Source organism: Cavia porcellus, unplaced genomic scaffold (assembly GCF_034190915.1).
Source record: "Cavia porcellus strain 051 isolate PalLab524CR breed Dunkin Hartley unplaced genomic scaffold, mCavPor4.1 scaffold_5, whole genome shotgun sequence".
Classification (NCBI taxonomy): Eukaryota; Metazoa; Chordata; class Mammalia; order Rodentia; family Caviidae; genus Cavia; species Cavia porcellus.
Window position 1 is genome coordinate 52424055 of NW_026947488.1, and position 17312 is coordinate 52441366.

Below are 17312 nucleotides of genomic sequence, written 5' to 3' on the forward strand. Positions count from 1 at the left end.
GGCAGTCTAGGTGTATTCTGGAAAGATCTCTCTCTGGTGATGTCCAGCCTAGAGGTCAGGGCAAAATGGAGGGAAAGCTCTAGCCCTTATTTTCTTCCCTTCTAGAAATAGAAGCTGAAAGGATAGGGAAAGAGTTAATTAGCAGTAAGGGTCACGTGGTCCCTAGCTTTCTAAGTGGAGGCTGAAACATCTGTGTGTTGGTCCCAAGAATCCCCAGATGGAACTCTGTGGGAGCACTCATCAGAGCACAGTATGACTTGACCTAGACTTTGGTGGATACTGACTTTATAGGCATAACTCAAATCAGATAGGATGAAGTAGGAAAGACAACAAGATGATCCCAGAATCCAACCCTTATTCTCAATTTGGCATCTTTATAGAGCTTAGTGGACCCTGGACCCACATCTACCTGAGTAGGGAGATCTGGTAGAAATCCAGATGTAAATGCAGTGGCCTGGAAAGAGTGCATCAAGAGGGGGTATGGGTGCTGGTGAGGAAATCCAGGGCTGAATCTTGGACCATTCCCTGGGGAGAGGAAGGAGTGCTTGCAAAGGATTCCTAGAGGCCAGACAAGAAGCAGGAGGAAGCTGAGGTCACAAGGGGGTGAAACTTTGAAGATGTTAACAAGGTTTCAGTCGAGTCAAGTCATGGGGGAACATGCACATCCCACCCCCAGTTTTAGTTTTATAGTAACTTTTCAAGGCAACTTTGGGAAAGAAATGGCAATAGCCTGAATAGGCAGTAGAGGCTATACTATATCCCCAGCCTCCACTCCTCTCATCTTAAGCCAGAGTTGGCCACAAGCAGGCCTAGTACCCTGAACATAGTCACAGAGCACCTCAGGCCCAGAGAAGCCAGGGACTCAGGAGGACCCCTGGCCTCTGACTCTCCTGCCCAGAGCTATTCAAAAATCCTCCTTCCCCCGGTTGAGGCCTGTGGTAGGGCCCATGAGCCCCAGAGGTCCCCCCACCCTGGTCTTAATATATTCTATAGAACCTATTCTGGATTCTCTGTGCAATCTAGCTGGTCATCCTCAATGAGGCTCAGGCCACACCCCGAGTGGCCTCCAGGGGGCGCCTCCGCGGAGCTCTCGCCTCGCAGCTGAGCTCCGCTACGCCGGGCGGGGGCCTGGCCCTGAAGCTCCCAGGTACCGAGGACCAGGGCCCGCGAACCTACGCCTGGTCCGGCTCCTAGTGACCTTGCTCCGTCCAGGTGCTGTTCCTGTCACCGTTGCTTCATCTGTGCCCGTCCCGCACCTCGAGGTCGCCCCGAAGCCCGGGCAGGCCGAGCGTCCACATGTGCGTGGGTTCGCAGCTTGTGCCGGGGGTCGGCGCCCATGCGGGCGCGGCGAAGGCAGAGTTAAGGCGGGAGGAGGATTCCTGGGCCGGGGGAGGGGGGACGAGGGGCGGACCCAACCCGGCCCCGCCCCATGCCCGGGCGGTTGAGGAGTCCTGCGGGAGCCCGCGTCAGCCACCGGAGCGGGAGACGGACCCAGTGGCCCTGCGGCCCGCAGCTCAGGCCGGTGAGTCCCGCGGGAGCGGCGCGCTCTCGGGGGAAGTTCGCGGCGTGGAACGCGGGCGCGCTTTTCTAGACCTGCCCCACCTCTGCGGGTGAAAGTTTGGGGCTAGAAGGCCTCCTGCCAGGTCCTAGGGTCTAGGTGTGGAGCCCTCAGGGAGAGGGGAGGCTGAAGAACTTGAGGCGTCTAGTGTTAGAAGATTCCGGAGTGCAGCAGCTCATTTCTGCAAAAAAGGCCCTGGACCCTTTCACCCTACAGTCTTGTGTTCATGAGAGACCCCAAACCAGTCGCTCAGCTGGACATCAATGAGTCTGCTGGCTTGAGCAGACCCTTAAGGGTGGACACCAAGGGGTAGGCGAAAACTTGTCATCCAGCCCCCTGAATCCTTGGCCTTTTGTTGAGAATGATTAACCCCTATGGAAGTCCCAGTGGTGTTGTGAGGATAACCTGGAGTCTGGCTCCTGGCAGCAGGCGGGGGTCCCTAGAGGGGATCCCAGGCTGCCCGGGACACAGTGGAAGTGTGTAGGGAGGCTTCAGCAGTACCCCTTTCATGAAAAACCGGGCTTGTGAGGGGGAAAGGAAGAATGCTGGGACAGAGAGTCCTTTTCTTATCACCTTATCTCCACCTGGATACAGAGAGACCCAGTTGCTCCTAATTGTTAGAGCAGGAGGTAAAAGGGGCCTCTGCCTAGGTATCTGAGATCTTCCTTCCTTCTACTGTGGAAAGACCATGGTGGTGTGCCAGTCAGAGGGAGTGGTTTTGGGCCCTCCTTGCCCTCAGCTACAAGCTGCTTATCTGTTTCATGAGGGGCCCCTCAGTAAATATGACCCTTTGTTTTTCCTCCCTCCTCCAGGTAGAGGCTAGGTTCCTGGACTGGTCAGATACCACCTAATAGACCTGGCAAAATCAAGATAAATCCCATCATGTCTCTCCAATGAGGTCTGCAGCCTGAGCAAACAGCATGGCCTGCCTCTGGCAGTGAACAACATGGCCACAGCAGGTGGTCGGGCCTTTGCTTGGCAGGTGTTCCCCCCCATGCCCACTTGCCGTGTATATGGCACAGTGGCACACCAGGATGGGCACCTGCTGGTGTTGGGGGGCTGTGGCCGGGCTGGGCTACCCCTGGACACTGCTGAGATACTAGATATGGCCTCACACACGTGGCTGGCACTGGCACCCCTGCCCACTGCCCGGGCTGGTGCAGCTGCTGTGGTTCTGGGTAAGCAGGTGCTAGTGGTGGGTGGTGTGGATGAAGCCCAGAGCCCAGTAGCTGCCGTGGAGGCCTTCCTGGTTGATGAAGGCCGCTGGGAGCGTCGGGCCACCCTCCCTCAAGCAGCCATGGGGGTTGCAACTGTGGAGAGAGGTGAGTGGCTACCTAAAGAAGTTCCTTCAGGCGCCCTAGTATCCTCTGCTCACTCCTGACTTGGTCCCTTACCCACTAAAATTGAACAAGAGCTTTGTTGGATGTGGCCTTTCCTCTTGTATCCTCTGCTACCTCCCTCTGACCTGAGCTTGCAGTAGCCTTCTGTTAACTGATTTTTCTGGCTGAGAAGTGGGGAAAAAACCCAGGCTGGCCCCTGAAGTGATGGGAGACCCCAGCTACCTCCATTTCTCATCTCTAAGAGACAGTGTTTGTGCCTGTGGGGGGAACAGTGGCCTGATAACTCATGGTTATAAATAACCTGAGATGAAGGGAGAGGAGCAGGGCCTTGGCTCAGAGCCCAGTAAGTACTTAACTGTTTAGACTCCCCTCCCTACCCCTCCACACACCAGGGATCCTGATGTGGACAGAAGCCAAGCTGACCTGAAGATGGTTGCCATGGTCCCCAGTTCATAGACACATTACTCCAAGGTCTGCAGCCTACCTCTAGCTCAATCCGAGGGCCTAAAAGAAGGCAAAAACCTACTCTAGTGAAAAAGTGTAGTGCAGAGGTGCTGGCAGGATGATGGGATAAACAGTTGTGGCCAGCCCCTGTATCCTGTGGTTCCAAGCCCCTCTGTAAGCCTCACCTTGACCCCCAACTTATCCCGAGTCCCTTCCCCAGATTGAGTTCCATGCTAACCAAATCCCTATAGGCCCCAACATTCATGTAAGTCAACCCTCCCCCATCATCAGGGGAGCCCCACCTTGTGGCCTCCAGGTCTGACCACTGGTCCCAACCAGCCAGACTTGGTTGCCATAGCGTCTCCAGGGAGACAAAGCTGGATTATAATTTTATCAACTGCCTCCTGCTCTTCACTCAGAAGGGCCCCAGCCAGAGAAGGAAGCACTCTCACCTTCCACTCCAGATAGGTTTGAGGGTTTCAGACAAGGATATGGACGTCTAGCCACACCTGTCTAACCAGGGAAGCTGTCAGGGTGGAGTTCCTTGCAGGCTGGGGTGTAATCTGAATTACTCTTTTCTATACAGACGGTATGGTGTATGCTTTGGGGGGAATGGGCCCTGACACGGCCCCCCAGGCCCAGGTACGGGTGTACGAGCCTCGCCGGGATTGCTGGCTTTCACTACCCTCCATGCCCACACCCTGCTATGGGGCCTCCACTTTCTTGCATGGGAATAAGATCTATATTTTGGGTAAGTGCCTAGAGGATGTGGGAAAAGGGTTCAGAGTTCAGAAGTCCCCATCCCCATAGTTTGGCTGGGTTAGGATTCAGGCGTAGTCTGAGACAGCAGGACTTGAAAAGCTGTGTTGCTGTGTACTCTGAGGCTCTGATCTCTGGTGGCCCTTCTGGGATTGGGAAACCAAACCCCAGCGCCTGAATGTCTGTGGGGTAGATAGCCTACATATGCTTGTACAAACAGGTGGGCATAGGAGGCTGAGGCAGACAGATCAGCAATCTGGAGAGCAAGGAGCCTAGCGAGTCCAATGGGCTGCCTCCCAGCTGTCTCAATTCCATTGACAGGGGGTCGCCAGGGCAAGCTCCCAGTGACTGCTTTTGAAGCTTTTGATCTGGAGGCCTGTACCTGGACCCGGCACCCAAGCCTGCCTAGCCGTCGGGCCTTTGCAGGCTGTGCTATGGCCGAAGGTAGTGTTTTTAGCCTGGGAGGCCTGCAGCAACCTGGACCGCATAATTTCTACTCCCGCCCACATTTTGTCAACACTGTGGAGATGTTTGACCTGGAGCATGGTGAGCAGTGGCTGTCCTGGGCTGTCCTCTTACTCTCTGCAGTATGGAAGGATATTGTATCTGTGTGGCTAGATGTGATTTTCCCTCTCCTGCAGGGTCCTGGACCAAGCTACCCCGCAGCCTACGCATGAAGGATAAGAGGGCTGACTTTGTGGTTGGTTCCCTTGGGGGCCACATCCTGGCCATTGGGGGCCTTGGTAAGTTTCTGTGGGACTCTGGAGAAGGGGGCCCAAATAGGGAAGAGTCACCCCTAGCAGGAATACTTCCTCCTCAGCCACTGCAGAGGTGTCAGGGCTTTGTTGAACTCTTTACCCACAAATCATGCAAGTTGTATCTGCCTGGCCCAGCTCTCAGAGTCTCCCCCAGTGCCTCTGCATCTACAGGTGTCTAGGAGACAGTAGGAAGATTGTATGCATGGCCTATTGGACAAATCAAAATATGAGTGAATGGATGAATGTGCAATGAAGAGAAGACCAAGACACTGAAAGCCCATCATGGGGTGATACTTACTGGGCTCTTCTCTGGGCTTAGGGAGCAAAAGATCTGGAGCCCCTTACATATAACCATCTATCTCTCCTTCATGCAGGAAACCAGCCATCCCCTCTGGGCTCTGTGGAGAGCTTCAGTCTTACACAGCGGCGCTGGGAGGCACTGCCCGCCATGCCCACAGCCCGTTGTTCCTGCTCTAGTCTGCAGGCTGGATCCCAGATATTTGTTATTGGGGGTGTGGCCCAGGGCCCCAGTCAAGCTGTGGAGGCACTGTGTCTGCGTGATGGAGTCTGAAGGCCTGGTGGAACTTGTCTTTGGAGCAGCTCAGTGCATAAGTAGATGCCTGTGGCTCCTGTTGCTCCTGGGGGAGCTCCCTGCAGCTCCGTGGGATGAGGGAGGCACAGAGGTGTACACTTGAACTACTGTCTCTGGTATTTTGGTTGGGGAGCCTTTGTCTTTAGCACAGGACACACATAAGCTCACACCTACCTTTACCACCATTCACTCATGACTACACCTATCTCTGCCCCTGCCCTGAAGCCCACTAGGCCCTCTGACCAGTTAGGAAGTGTGGAGATGGAAGAGCTACCATTGTACCCTACAGGACAGTCCTTGTCTAGAGTGACCAGGCTACCTCTATGGCTATTCCTGAAAAATCCTAGTAGCCAGTCTGTCTTGAGGGTTCCTGTAGTCCCAGAAGTGTTCAAAGAAGGTTCAGAACACAGAAGGAATGAAATAAAGGATGTGGGAACCACCGGGGCCAAGAGGAATGCTGGCCTTGGGCCCTCTACACTGCTGTTGTATGACCTTGGGCAAGTCATTTTATCTCTGTGCCTCAGCATCCTCATCTGTCAGTGGGGATCTCACAAACCTTCCTGCCCTACCTACCTCACAGGGCTGTTGTGAGGACCCAGGGAGGCTCGCTGTAGAAGTAAAGGTTCTGTTACAATCTGGTGTGGGGCTTCTGGTATGGACTCCCATGTTGTCCTCAAGCCTCTGCCTTCCTTCAGGGACCTTTGCTCTCCCATAGATGAGGGTCCCCCAGAAGCTTTTTGTATCTGGCCTCTGTCCCCAAAGTGATCTCGTAGCTCTGGCCCATGTAAGCCTCAGCTTTGCCTTGGATAATGTGGCATAATAGTACTCCTCTACTCTTAGGAATTGGGAACACCAATAGGAAGAAGAGACACGAGCTCAGAAAACAACAATAAAACTACAGACATAGAATAGTCTCTGGTTATTCCCAGTGTTACACAGTGTCTCCTCCAGGCTTCTGCTCACCCCTGGGAGGGTTAGCGGAGGTGATAGCCTAGGCAGTCTCCCTCTGTCAGCTGTGGGGAGCCACCTCTAGGACAGAATTGGATGACTGCCCACCTAACCCTCCTAGGCCTCCTCCTAAAGGAAGTTGCCAGTCTTTACTGCCGCCTCTAGCTTTTTTTTTTTTTTTTTTTTAATTCTATCCTAGGGTACCCAGTGCCTTGAACATGCTAGGCAAACACTGTTACAGCTACACCATCAGCCCTTAGTTTTTTGGTTTTTTTATTTGAGACAGAGTCTCTTAAGTTTCCCAGTTTGGGCTGGAATTTGTGCTCCTCCTCCCTTGACCTCTTGACCTCCTGAGTAGCTGAGATTATAGGGAAATACACTCTGGTCTTTGATGCCCACTAGTAGAAGTGCTCACTCTGCTTTCCTTGTAGCTATGCTGAGTACAGGGTTTCCAGCTGTTTGCCAAAGTTGTGGACAAGTATATGGACCCACTTGTTGTGTTGGTCATGGCAGCTTTCCTGGATGCTGGGCCTCTTCCAGGCCTTACCCTTTCTCACCTAGTGGCAAAACTCCCATGGCAGTACCTCCCCAGCCCAGCATGGGCACACCATAGACACGAGTCCTGAGAGAGAAGACTCTGGCCTGCACACAACTGCTCACTGGCCCCTGAGGTGTCTTGTGCTGCAAGAACAGGCAGGCTGTGTGTCAGCTGTCCTTGTTTAATGCTCAGGACCAGTGTAGGCACTCATAGACCCCAGGATGAAGGTAGTGCTGCAATAGCTTGGGTCTTGGGGTCGCTGGGAGGTCAGGTAGGGTGTCCGTGACAGGTAATTGGGGCCCTATCTTGTCACTGCCACAGCGTCCAGCAAAGGATGGGTGGCAGAAGTTTCTCTGATAGGTAGTGCTGGCTTGGCGAGGCTGGATTTGCACAAAGTGAACAAGACGCTGTGGGAGACTATCAAGTCCTGAGCCTGGCTGGAAATCAAACTGGTAGGAAGATCTCAGGGGCCGCTGCTGGTTCAGCTCTAGCTCACAGGGTGCCCAGCGCAGGAAGGTGTGTGGCTGCCACAGGCGCTTCAGGTCTTTCTGTCGTCCGATTCCCTGCAGCAGACAGTAGGGACCCTCCCCAGTGGTACAGGCCCTTAGTTCACATCCTAGCATCAGGCATCTCCCTGGGCCCTGTCTCATCTCCTCTAACCCTAAATCTGGTGATGCCTGGCCTGTGCGGGACCTCTGTGGCCCTGCCCTGGCTTCACTGGCTGCCTCAGTGATGCCATCTATTCCAATGTGAAGCCCCTGAGAATATTTCGTGTACTGACAGGGAAGTTGGCTGAGGGAACCCATCACAGAGGTGCCTCGGGAGTGCACGATTTGGGGGGGGGAATTGTGGAGGAGAGAAGTGCTCCCCTGCCTTTTTAGGGAGTGTCCCCTCCCTTCTTGTTCTTTTCCCAGCCACTATACCACCTGCTCTGCCCTCAACTTCCCCGTAAACCAGACGACTGTCCCCTCTCCTTCCTAGCACTCACTTGGTCATAGGAGGTGCGGTTGTCATGCTCGGAGAAGAAGTGTTGCTGTGCTGGCACCTGGAAAAACAATGGGGAAAAAAGGAATGCTACTTATTCCCCCCACCCCACCCCCATGTTGCCTCAGGGCCCTGAATGGAGGGAAATCACCCCTACACTACTAGAATGGTAACACCCTAAAAGTTCAGAGGCAAATTAAAGCAGTACCTCACTCCTGGGGTCCCTTGTCCTAAGTAAGAAACCTTTCAAGCTGGGTTGAGGCACCTGTGGGCTGCCCCTCCATGAGAAGGCCTTTTAACTCTAGATTGCCCAGGACTGGGTTTCAGTCTTCTCTTCTCCCTCCATCCACACTTACTCCCTTGACAGTACAACCATATCCTGGGCCCTAAATGCCATCTGGAAATGAACATGTCTCTAGCTTAAAGTGATTCCCAAATCCCAGGACAATAGCCAACTGCCTTCTCCACATTTCTGTGTTAATGCCAGATAGAACCTCTCTAAACACATGGCTGAGCTTCAGATCACCCCCCAAGACTCATCTATAGCATCCCCTAGCTCAGGCAGTGATGGCTAGATCCTGCCAAACACCTCAGAGTCCCCTTGGTTCTTTTCTCTCACATTCTACATCTAATGTGGCAGGAAAGGCTGTTGGTAATTCCTTTGAAGTGTACTGAGGAATTACAGCGACTTTCTCTAGTAAAAACCATTTTCCTCTGTTGCCTAGCTTCCTGCCTAGTGTTCCTTTTTCAAACTTAACACTCTATTCTGTCATCCTTTAGCAGCTAAAATTTTTAGCACATGAATTCAGTCACCTCTCTGCCAAACGTTTACAGCAGCTCCTCATGTTTGTAGCAGGCAATGGTGTCATAGTGGTCAATAAAAACCACAAGCTATTGACCCTTCCCTATTGGTCCTACTTCTAGCCACCTGGGCCTCCTCCCTGCTCCCAAACATGCCAAGGGTTTGCTTCTCAAGCTTTTGTACCTCCCTCAACTAGCAAAAAATTTCTTCTCTCAGGAAGTACTTTGACCACTATGGGAGTAATCCCAGGTTCCCAACTCTATTTTCCACCTCCTAACACCCTATGGTTATATATTATGTTATTTCCTATTATCTGATCACCCCACTGCATAGAATATAAGCTCTTTAAGGGAAAAGGTTATTGTCTGTCTTGCTCACATCTCTAACTTCAGCACTGAGAACAGTGCCTGACTCAGTAAACACTTACTATTAAACCAATGAATGTAGTTAGAAGATCCCAGCCCTGCAGTATTTTCTCGGGCTTAGTTGGGGCCAGAAAGCCTATTCCCAAGCAGAGAAAGATCCTGAACTACTAAGGTTTCCAGATCTTGGCAGGAATGTCTCCCAAGCTCCTTGTCTTTGTGCCTGGTGTCTGCCCCTAGTGCCATCCCTCCCCATCCATTTGGATTCTCCTGTTACAGAGGTGAAGAGGGTTGAGCTGGTGAAACAGGCTTAGCTGGGGAAGTACAAGCAGTGGCTGACAACAGATTCCCAGATAAAATACAGGGGCCGGGGCCTGGGATATAGCTTAATAGAGTACTTTTTTTTTTTTTTTTTTTTTTTTTGTACCAGGGATTAAACTCACAACCTTGCGCTTGTCAGGCAGGCACTTATGTTGCTGAGTTAAGTCCCCAGCCCCTTAATGGAGTACTTGCCTAGCATACTTGAGGTTGCTAGCTTTGATCCGCAGCACTACACCACTTCCATGCATGCACACTCATGCACACACACACCAAGGGCTGGCTCCATCCCATTTCCCTGAATCAGTAAACATAAAGCTATAGTATGTCTTTTATATAGTCTCCCATTTTGGGACCTGCTGCCATACTACAGTGGCAGTATCTAAACAGAAGTTAAACTCTGTGATGATGGGAAACCAGCCAGCCTTAACTTTCATTCCTCAGGAAGCAAGGTGACAAAATAGAAACCCAGGGCTCAGTAGTAGAACATGGGCATGGCACGCGCAAGGTCCTAGGTTTAATCTTCAATACCAAAGCAAACAAATAAAAAAAAACTTCCAGGACTCTTTTAGGAGAAAAAAAATCTTCAGAATCTGAATCTAGGTAAAAAGTTTTCAGACTTGAAACCAAAACAAAGAGCCATAAAAAAAATTAATTGGGCTTGTGAAAACATTTCAAAAATTTTCCTATGAAAATTTGTGTGAAGAGCATGAAGAACTACAGACTGGGAGAAAAAAATATTTGCAAAGTCCATATGTAACAAAAAACTAGTACCTAAAATATATAAAGAATTCTACTATCTCAACAATAAAGTAATCTGACATGAAGCTATTTCACCAGAGAGGACAGACAGGTGACAAATAACATCAAAGTCATTAACTAGTAGAGAAATGCAAATCAGAACCATAATGAAATATCACCACTGTCTATCAGAATGACTAAAATTAAAAATAGAGACAACACCAAATGTTAGTGAGAAAGCAGGGAAACTGAATCATTCATACATTGCTGGTGGGAATGTAAAATGGTACAGCCACTCTGGAAAACAGCTTGACAGTTTATTTAGAAAACTAAGCATGCAACTACCATATGACCCAGCAATTGTATCTCTGGGCATTTATCCCAGAGAAATGAAAACTCATGTTCAACCAAGAAAAAAATCCATTCCCAAATGTTCATAGCAGCTTTATTTACAAAATCCAAAAAACTGGAATCACCTCAGATATCTAATATTGAATGGTTAAACAAACTGGTACATATGTGGCATGGAATATTACTCGGCAATGAAAAACTATTGATACGTGCTTGGATGACTCTCTAGGATATTACCCTGAACAAGAAAAATCGATTTCCAAAGGTTGCATGCTATATTATTCCATTTGTATAGCATTTTTAAGTGATAAAATTTTAGAAATAGATTTACAGGGACAGAGAATTGTGAAGGAGTGGAAGACACGTAGACATAGAGATAGAACGACAGCACCAGTGATCCTTGTTACATTGGTCAGAGTTTAAACTGTGGAGGTGGAGAGATGAACCTACACAGATAATAGAATTTTGTAGATCTTACTCACAAATAAGTGCAAGGGGGCTGGGGATTTAGCTCAGCGGCATAAGTGCCTGCCTTGCAAGCAGTCAGTCGCGAGTTCGATCCCCGGTACCGATAAAAACGAAAAAGACAAAACAAAACAAAACAGATAAGTGCAAGCAAGATGAAATCTGGGAAAGATTGGTGGGCTGCATCAATGTCAATCAGTGTATCAGTGTCCTGCGTGAAATGAGATTTTTCTTTATTGTTCCTGATTACTGCTTCTAAGTGTTTAATCATCTCAACAAAAGTTTTAATTCTGAAAAATCTGGGAGCTGGGGACAAGTTCTAATGACCTTCCAGGTTCTCACCTGTGTCAGTGTCCTCAGAGCTGTACACAGCCCTAGCATGAATCCTCCACTGTTGTGGGCTGCTCTGATACTCAATATGCCAAGAGTGGCAAGATAATGTTGACTTCCACTGATTCAAATTTGCTCTCTCAAAACTGTGGGAGCCTGGTGCGAAAAAAGTCGTTTCCTCTGTAGCCTAGGCTCTTCTGGGTATTCTTGCCACTGAGAAGTATCACTTGCATCTTTGATTTTAAAATGTTCCAGGGTGGGGGTGTTCGATGCAGGTGGTGAAATCCATGGGTTCTAAGCATCTGGGTCTAGAGCTCTGATCCCCTGCTTGGGAGGCCTTGAAGGACAGAGGCAGGATTTATATGTGGATGGCCAAGGGCCCTGTAGAGTCTGGGCACTCATAGTCAGTGGGTGCTGGGAGACCAAGGCATGGGGTACACAGGGGGCAGAGCAATTTTGGCACTGCAGATAAGGATCTGCCACCATTTATAAGTCCCTCGGTCCACTGGTTGACTTTAGGAACAAAGAGAAACAGGGTTACATTTCCCAAGAGTCAAGCAAATGAAGGCTAGACTAAATAGATCAATATAGTTCAGAAGAAAAATGAAAATGAGAAAAGAATTTTCTTGCATTTGAATGTCACAGACAAAAGTTTTACCTCCCCCAAAGGAAAATAGATGCCACATCTTAGACCGCTGCAATCAGCCAGCTGAATCCATTGGTTCCACTGGTGAAAAAGTAAAATGTGTACCTTCCTTGAGCAGTCTTATTAATGAAAACAGCTCCAAATCTAGAAAGAGCCATGAGACTTGACATTTATATAACCTAAGCCCAAAACATACAGATCGTGCTATTTGGAGCTGCTGATAATGCTAGTTAATTCTGCAACTCTTCAGTTTGACCAGCTACTCTCAAAAATGAGGTGGCTCCTAGCTGAGGGTGGTGGCACACTTGTAATCCCAGGACTTGGGAACCTGATGCTACATGGTGAGTTCAAGCCCAGTCTGGACTACATAATGAAACACTGTCTCAAAAAAAAAAAAAAAAAAGAACAAAAAAAGTGGCTCCGTGGAGCCGGGTGTGGCGGCTCACGCCTGTAATCCCAGCACTCGGGAGGCTGAGGCAAGAGGATCATTGCAAGTTCGAGACCAGCCTGGGCTACAAAGTGAGCTCAAGGCCAGCCTGAACTGCATAGAGAGACCCTGTCTCAAAAAAGACAAAAAAAAAAAAAAAAAAAAAAAAAGTGGCTCCTAATGGGTAGGCCAGAGCGCATTTGGGCCTGGCTTGGAGGCAGTGCCAGGCAGTCCTTTCAACCGGATATATCAACATACTAAGGAGATTCAGGTTGTACAACATAGCAGCCTCCAGGATCCTGCTCTCAGCCTACGAAAATAATTCCTGAAAAATCTGGCTGGCAGATCCAGTAGGACCTGACAAAAAGCTGGGAAGCAAGATTGCTGGAAAGAAGCATATTTAGGTACACTTTAAGTTCCTCTGGGCTTCTCTCTTGCTTAGGAGGTAGCTCTGAAAGCACACATCACCAGGCAGTCTTTGGTGGGGGGAGAGAGGGAGAGAGAGAAATTTGTTCTTATTCCCTGCCAGGCCAGCTCTCACCTGGATATGCCCCTCTACTCAGAATCACTGCTGCTCTTAAGGTGGTTTGCTCCATACCTCTCCCTTCTGAGCTATGCTTCTCTTTGTCACTTCGGGTCCAGCAGTACTGACCACCTAATTGTTACTAACCCATGATACTACCTTTTCCTGAGACTGCTACAGCCATTCTTTGTAAACCCATCTTCTTGAGTGATACTATTTGGGGTATGTTTTTTACTGTTAGAACCCTGGATGGTGATATGTTGTGCCTTCTCCTTGTCTTCATGGCTGTAACTAGTGGAGGGCTTGAGCCCAGCATCCCTCTATTCCCTGGAAACTTGTTCTGCCTGCTCTGGGATGCCTCTGCCATCATTCTCTTCCATTCTTCCCTAACTAGATGTGTGAGCTGGTATCCAGTCACCTCCTATATTACTTCCTCAGCCAGTTAAAGGGGCCTACCACTCATTCCCAAGGCTCTGGACTGTAAGGCTATCTGTAGGCTGACACTGGCCTTTCTGGCATCAGGGGATCTGAGCTAGAGGGTAGTTCAGCAAACTCAAGGCTTCCTTCCCACCTTATGAAGGCTTTCCTTCCGTAGTTCTACCAACCCCTTCTGGGCTCAGATCCTTTGGTCTACTAGGGGCAGTGAACAAGAATGTCTAGCAAGATTGTACCTGCTCTTCTCCACCCTGTCATTAGAGGAAATGTGTGACATTTCAGAGAAGAACCAAGCTTTCTGTCTGTTTGTCCCAGGGCTACACTGTTTGTCAGGCTGATTCTGAAAGGGCTAGAATGATGCTCTTGGGGCTGGGAGAAGTGAGGAGAGTCTCTTGTACCTGGCATCGCTGCAGGAACGTTGCTGGAGGTTGAGGCTTGGCAGCACGGCGATACTCTCCAGCACTTTCACTCTTGACTTGGCCTCTAAAGTGCCCATAGAAGCCACTGTTGTGCTATAACAAAGCAGTCATGAGGATAAAGCCCACTCACACCTGTCCTCAGTGCATCACCTGAGCGTTTCACAGAAGCCAGGTCAGAAGTTCTCCACTGGAGTTTCTAAAGAATAGAAATAATCTGAAGAGGTGGAACACCTCTCAGAAAACCCATTATGGGGGCAGTTTGCCTCAGCTGTGTTCACCCACCTGGAGGGCTGTGGGACCCAGGGGCACCATTTATTCAGCACAGATTTCTGTGGGAAGGGCCACTGCCCAGTGGTGTGGTTCTTGTCTAAGGAACATGAAAGAAAGCCCCCATTTGTTTTCTGCCCCACAGTGTTGGTAGTGGATCATGGGTCCCCAAAAATCAAGCGTCATATAGACCCTTCTGCATCTACAGAAAAAATTGTGAACACCCATACTCCCTACTTGGGCATGCTCTGAACTTCGAACACCAAGGCAAGGGAGAAACTTTCCAAATGAAGTATTTAACAAACAACATTGACAAAAGATAGAAATGAACACCTATCAGGAGTCCAAGAAAGGATCGTACTGTGCTGATGTCATTGGATGGACACCTCACGGAAAATATAGGAACTCAGATGGCCCAGTATATCTGTGCTGAGTTCTCTTAAGGACTGTCCTGGTCCTCCAGAATCACAATCCTGTGCAAGGGAACTTGTCCTGGGTCTGGCCTCTGGTCACCAGAGTAGCCTCCTCGGTAGGCCTGGGAAGCCATATGTGTTTTTCACCCAACTGAAGACAGGTGACCTTACTTATCTGTGCACCCTATTATTAAGAACCATTTTCTCTCTAGTTTTGTTTAATAGTATTTACTGGATTGCAGGCAAGGAGCTGGGTTCAGGAAATGAAAAAAGGGTAAAAACCACAATTATTGACCTGAGATATTCCCAGACTAGAAAGCAGCCAAAATCCAGACATCTGGAAGGCGAGTTCAAATAGTGAAATGGGAATAAATGGGTGATGAGAGAACTAGGAGGTTAAGCTGGTCAACCTCATATTCAGGAGTTGAGGAAGCCTGAGAAGGACCAGGATTTCAGGAAGACCAGGCAGGCTTCAGGGTGATCTGAGAATGGAAGAGGGTAAGAGAACATCTCGGTGTCCTCCACCAGCCTGGATGCTGGATGAAGCCTTCTTACTTCACTTACGACTCAGATTTTATGTACAATCCCAGGGCCCAGGACCAGAGTTAACTATATAGTATACTCTTACCCAGGAGCCTATTAAAGCACTTTCCATCTTTCCAGGAAGGAAGCAGAAAAGGCAATTTTTCCTCTTGCTGAGGCCACATCTGAGGAATGAGAACCTCAAGAGGCCAATTTCTTGTTGCTTAGCAACGAGAGGAGGTTGTGACTACACAATACAGCTGTTTATTGAGACAGCCCCTGACCTGTTCCCCCTTTGTCCTTGCTGCTTTGTTTTTTCTTCTTTGTGAGAGAAATTCTTGGCATGTGAACCTGGGAGAGCCCTTCTGTAAACACAGGGTTCCACGTGGATTCTGATAAGATTCACAGTCAGTGAAATATTAAAAAACTGATGTCAATAATTGTGTACACCTGTAATCCTAGGCAGGAGGATCTCAGGTTGGGGCCAGTCTAGACTGCACAGTGAGTTCAAGGTTTCCCTAAACTACATAGTAAAAGGCTGTCTCAAAACACTAAAAAAAAACAAAAAATTAGACTTTTAGAGGCAACTCCTACATTTAAAAAACCTATGCAACCACACTGCCAGGGCTATAGTTTTTTGTCTTTTTAAGACAGGATTTCACTATGCAGTTCAGGCTGACCTTGAATTAACTTTGTAGCCCCAGCTGTCCTTGAATTCACAATGATTCTTTTTTTTTTTTTTGGTACCAACGATCGAACTCATGACCTTGCACCTTGCCAGGCAGGCACTTATGCCACTGAGCTAAATCCCTGGCCCCCACAATGATCTTTTTACCTCAGCCTCCCAAATGCTGGGATTACAGGCATCAGCCACCATGCCCAGCATCAATATAATTTAATTTAGTTAATTTATTTTGGTACCAGGAATTGAACTCAGGACCATGTGCTTGCCAGGTCTACACTGTGCCGCTGAGCCCTAGCCCTAGCCAGGGATATAAATTGAGAAAGCATTCCACAGATTCAGAAATGTTAAACAGGTTAATGGGTCTTAGTATAAAATTGCTGCTTCAAAAAAGGCTCTGCCAACTTTTCCCTTAGAAATTTGTGTGATTGGTAATGCTAAATGTGAATATGACAAGGACTTGAGTGCAGAAGGAGAGCATAACAGAGTAACATGAGAAAAAATATGCATGCAAAGATTTAACATACTAGTTCCATTCTGAGCTATCCTTGGACAAGTTCTTGACATTCTCTTTTATTTGTTAATAGAGATCTGAACAGTGGGCAATCAGCCTCTAAAAATGTGCCTATTTTTTCATAGGTTTTTTCACCTAACAGCCAGGTGTGGTGGTACATTTTTGGGGAGGGGGTACCAGGGATCGAACTCATGACCTCACAACCTCAAGCTTGCCAGGCAGGCACTTATGCCACTGAGCTAAATCTCCAGCCCTGGTGATATACATTTGTGATCCTGTGGATTTGGGAGGCAGGATTGTCACAAGTTCAAGGCCTGTGTGGGCTACATAGTGAGCTCACAAAATGTGCATGTCTGTTTGATAACAATAAATACCATCTTCACAGGCACTGCAAATTGCACAATGAAACTCTGTCTCAAAAAAAATCACTAGCAAACATTCAGATTCTGTTGGTGGCCCTGAGGCAAGCCCTAATGTTAAGAAAATGTACATTGGTCTAACTGTCCCATAGAGCAGATAGGACCTATAATATTGAAATTATCCAATATTCTTGGGACCACAAGTGTTTTAGATTTCATAGCATTTGAGGTTATTGAATATCGGCCAGGATGGTGATGCTTAGCTGGTATAAGGAGTGCCTGTAATCTCAGCACTTGGGAGGCTGAGGTAGGAGAAATGTGAGTTCAAGGCCAGCCTGAGTGAATTCAAGGCCAGGCTGAACTACATAGTAAGACCCTGTCTCAAAAAAAATATCCGCATGTATAATGAAATATCTTGGCTAAGAGATGGAATCTAAATATGAAGTTTATATTTTATATATACCTTACACACATAAACTGAAGGTAATTACAAGGAAAATATGTATACGTATTTGTATACATATTGTGGCACTGAGGATTGATCCTAAGGTCTTTGCATTGAGACATATTCCTAGCCTACTTTTATTTTTTTGGATAGGGTCTTGCTAAACTGTGTCCAGGCTGGGTTTGAACTTGCCACCCTTTTGTCTCAGCCTCTCAGAATACTGGGATCATATATATAATTTATGAATTATTTTATTGGAATCACTCTACATTCCCTAGGCTGTCCTTGAACTCCTAAACTCAAATGATTCTCCTGCTGCAACAGGGACTACTCAGCATACACTACTACTCCTGGCTTTAGTTTTTTAGAG

The 17312-nt window shown here is 48.4% G+C and overlaps 2 protein-coding genes across 2 annotated transcripts; one reads left to right on the top strand and one right to left on the bottom strand.

The window, feature by feature from the left end:
* The first annotated feature begins 1356 nt into the window (after positions 1–1356).
* On the top strand, positions 1357–6090 carry Klhdc8b (kelch domain containing 8B). The gene is made up of 6 exons (XM_003476667.5): positions 1357–1522; positions 2371–2880; positions 3929–4093; positions 4423–4647; positions 4743–4844; positions 5234–6090. The coding sequence occupies exons 2-6, from the start codon at positions 2505–2507 to the stop codon at positions 5428–5430; spliced, it is 1065 nt and encodes a 354-aa protein (XP_003476715.1). The 5' UTR covers positions 1357–1522; positions 2371–2504; the 3' UTR covers positions 5431–6090.
* A 393-nt stretch (positions 6091–6483) lies between these two features.
* CUNH3orf84 (chromosome unknown C3orf84 homolog) lies at positions 6484–15171 on the bottom strand. The gene is made up of 4 exons (XM_063248842.1): positions 15049–15171; positions 13720–13833; positions 7926–7982; positions 6484–7521 (listed from the first exon to the last, which is right to left on the bottom strand). The coding sequence occupies exons 1-4, from the start codon at positions 15073–15075 to the stop codon at positions 7126–7128; spliced, it is 594 nt and encodes a 197-aa protein (XP_063104912.1). The 5' UTR covers positions 15076–15171; the 3' UTR covers positions 6484–7125.
* Positions 15172–17312: the final 2141 nt, after the last annotated feature.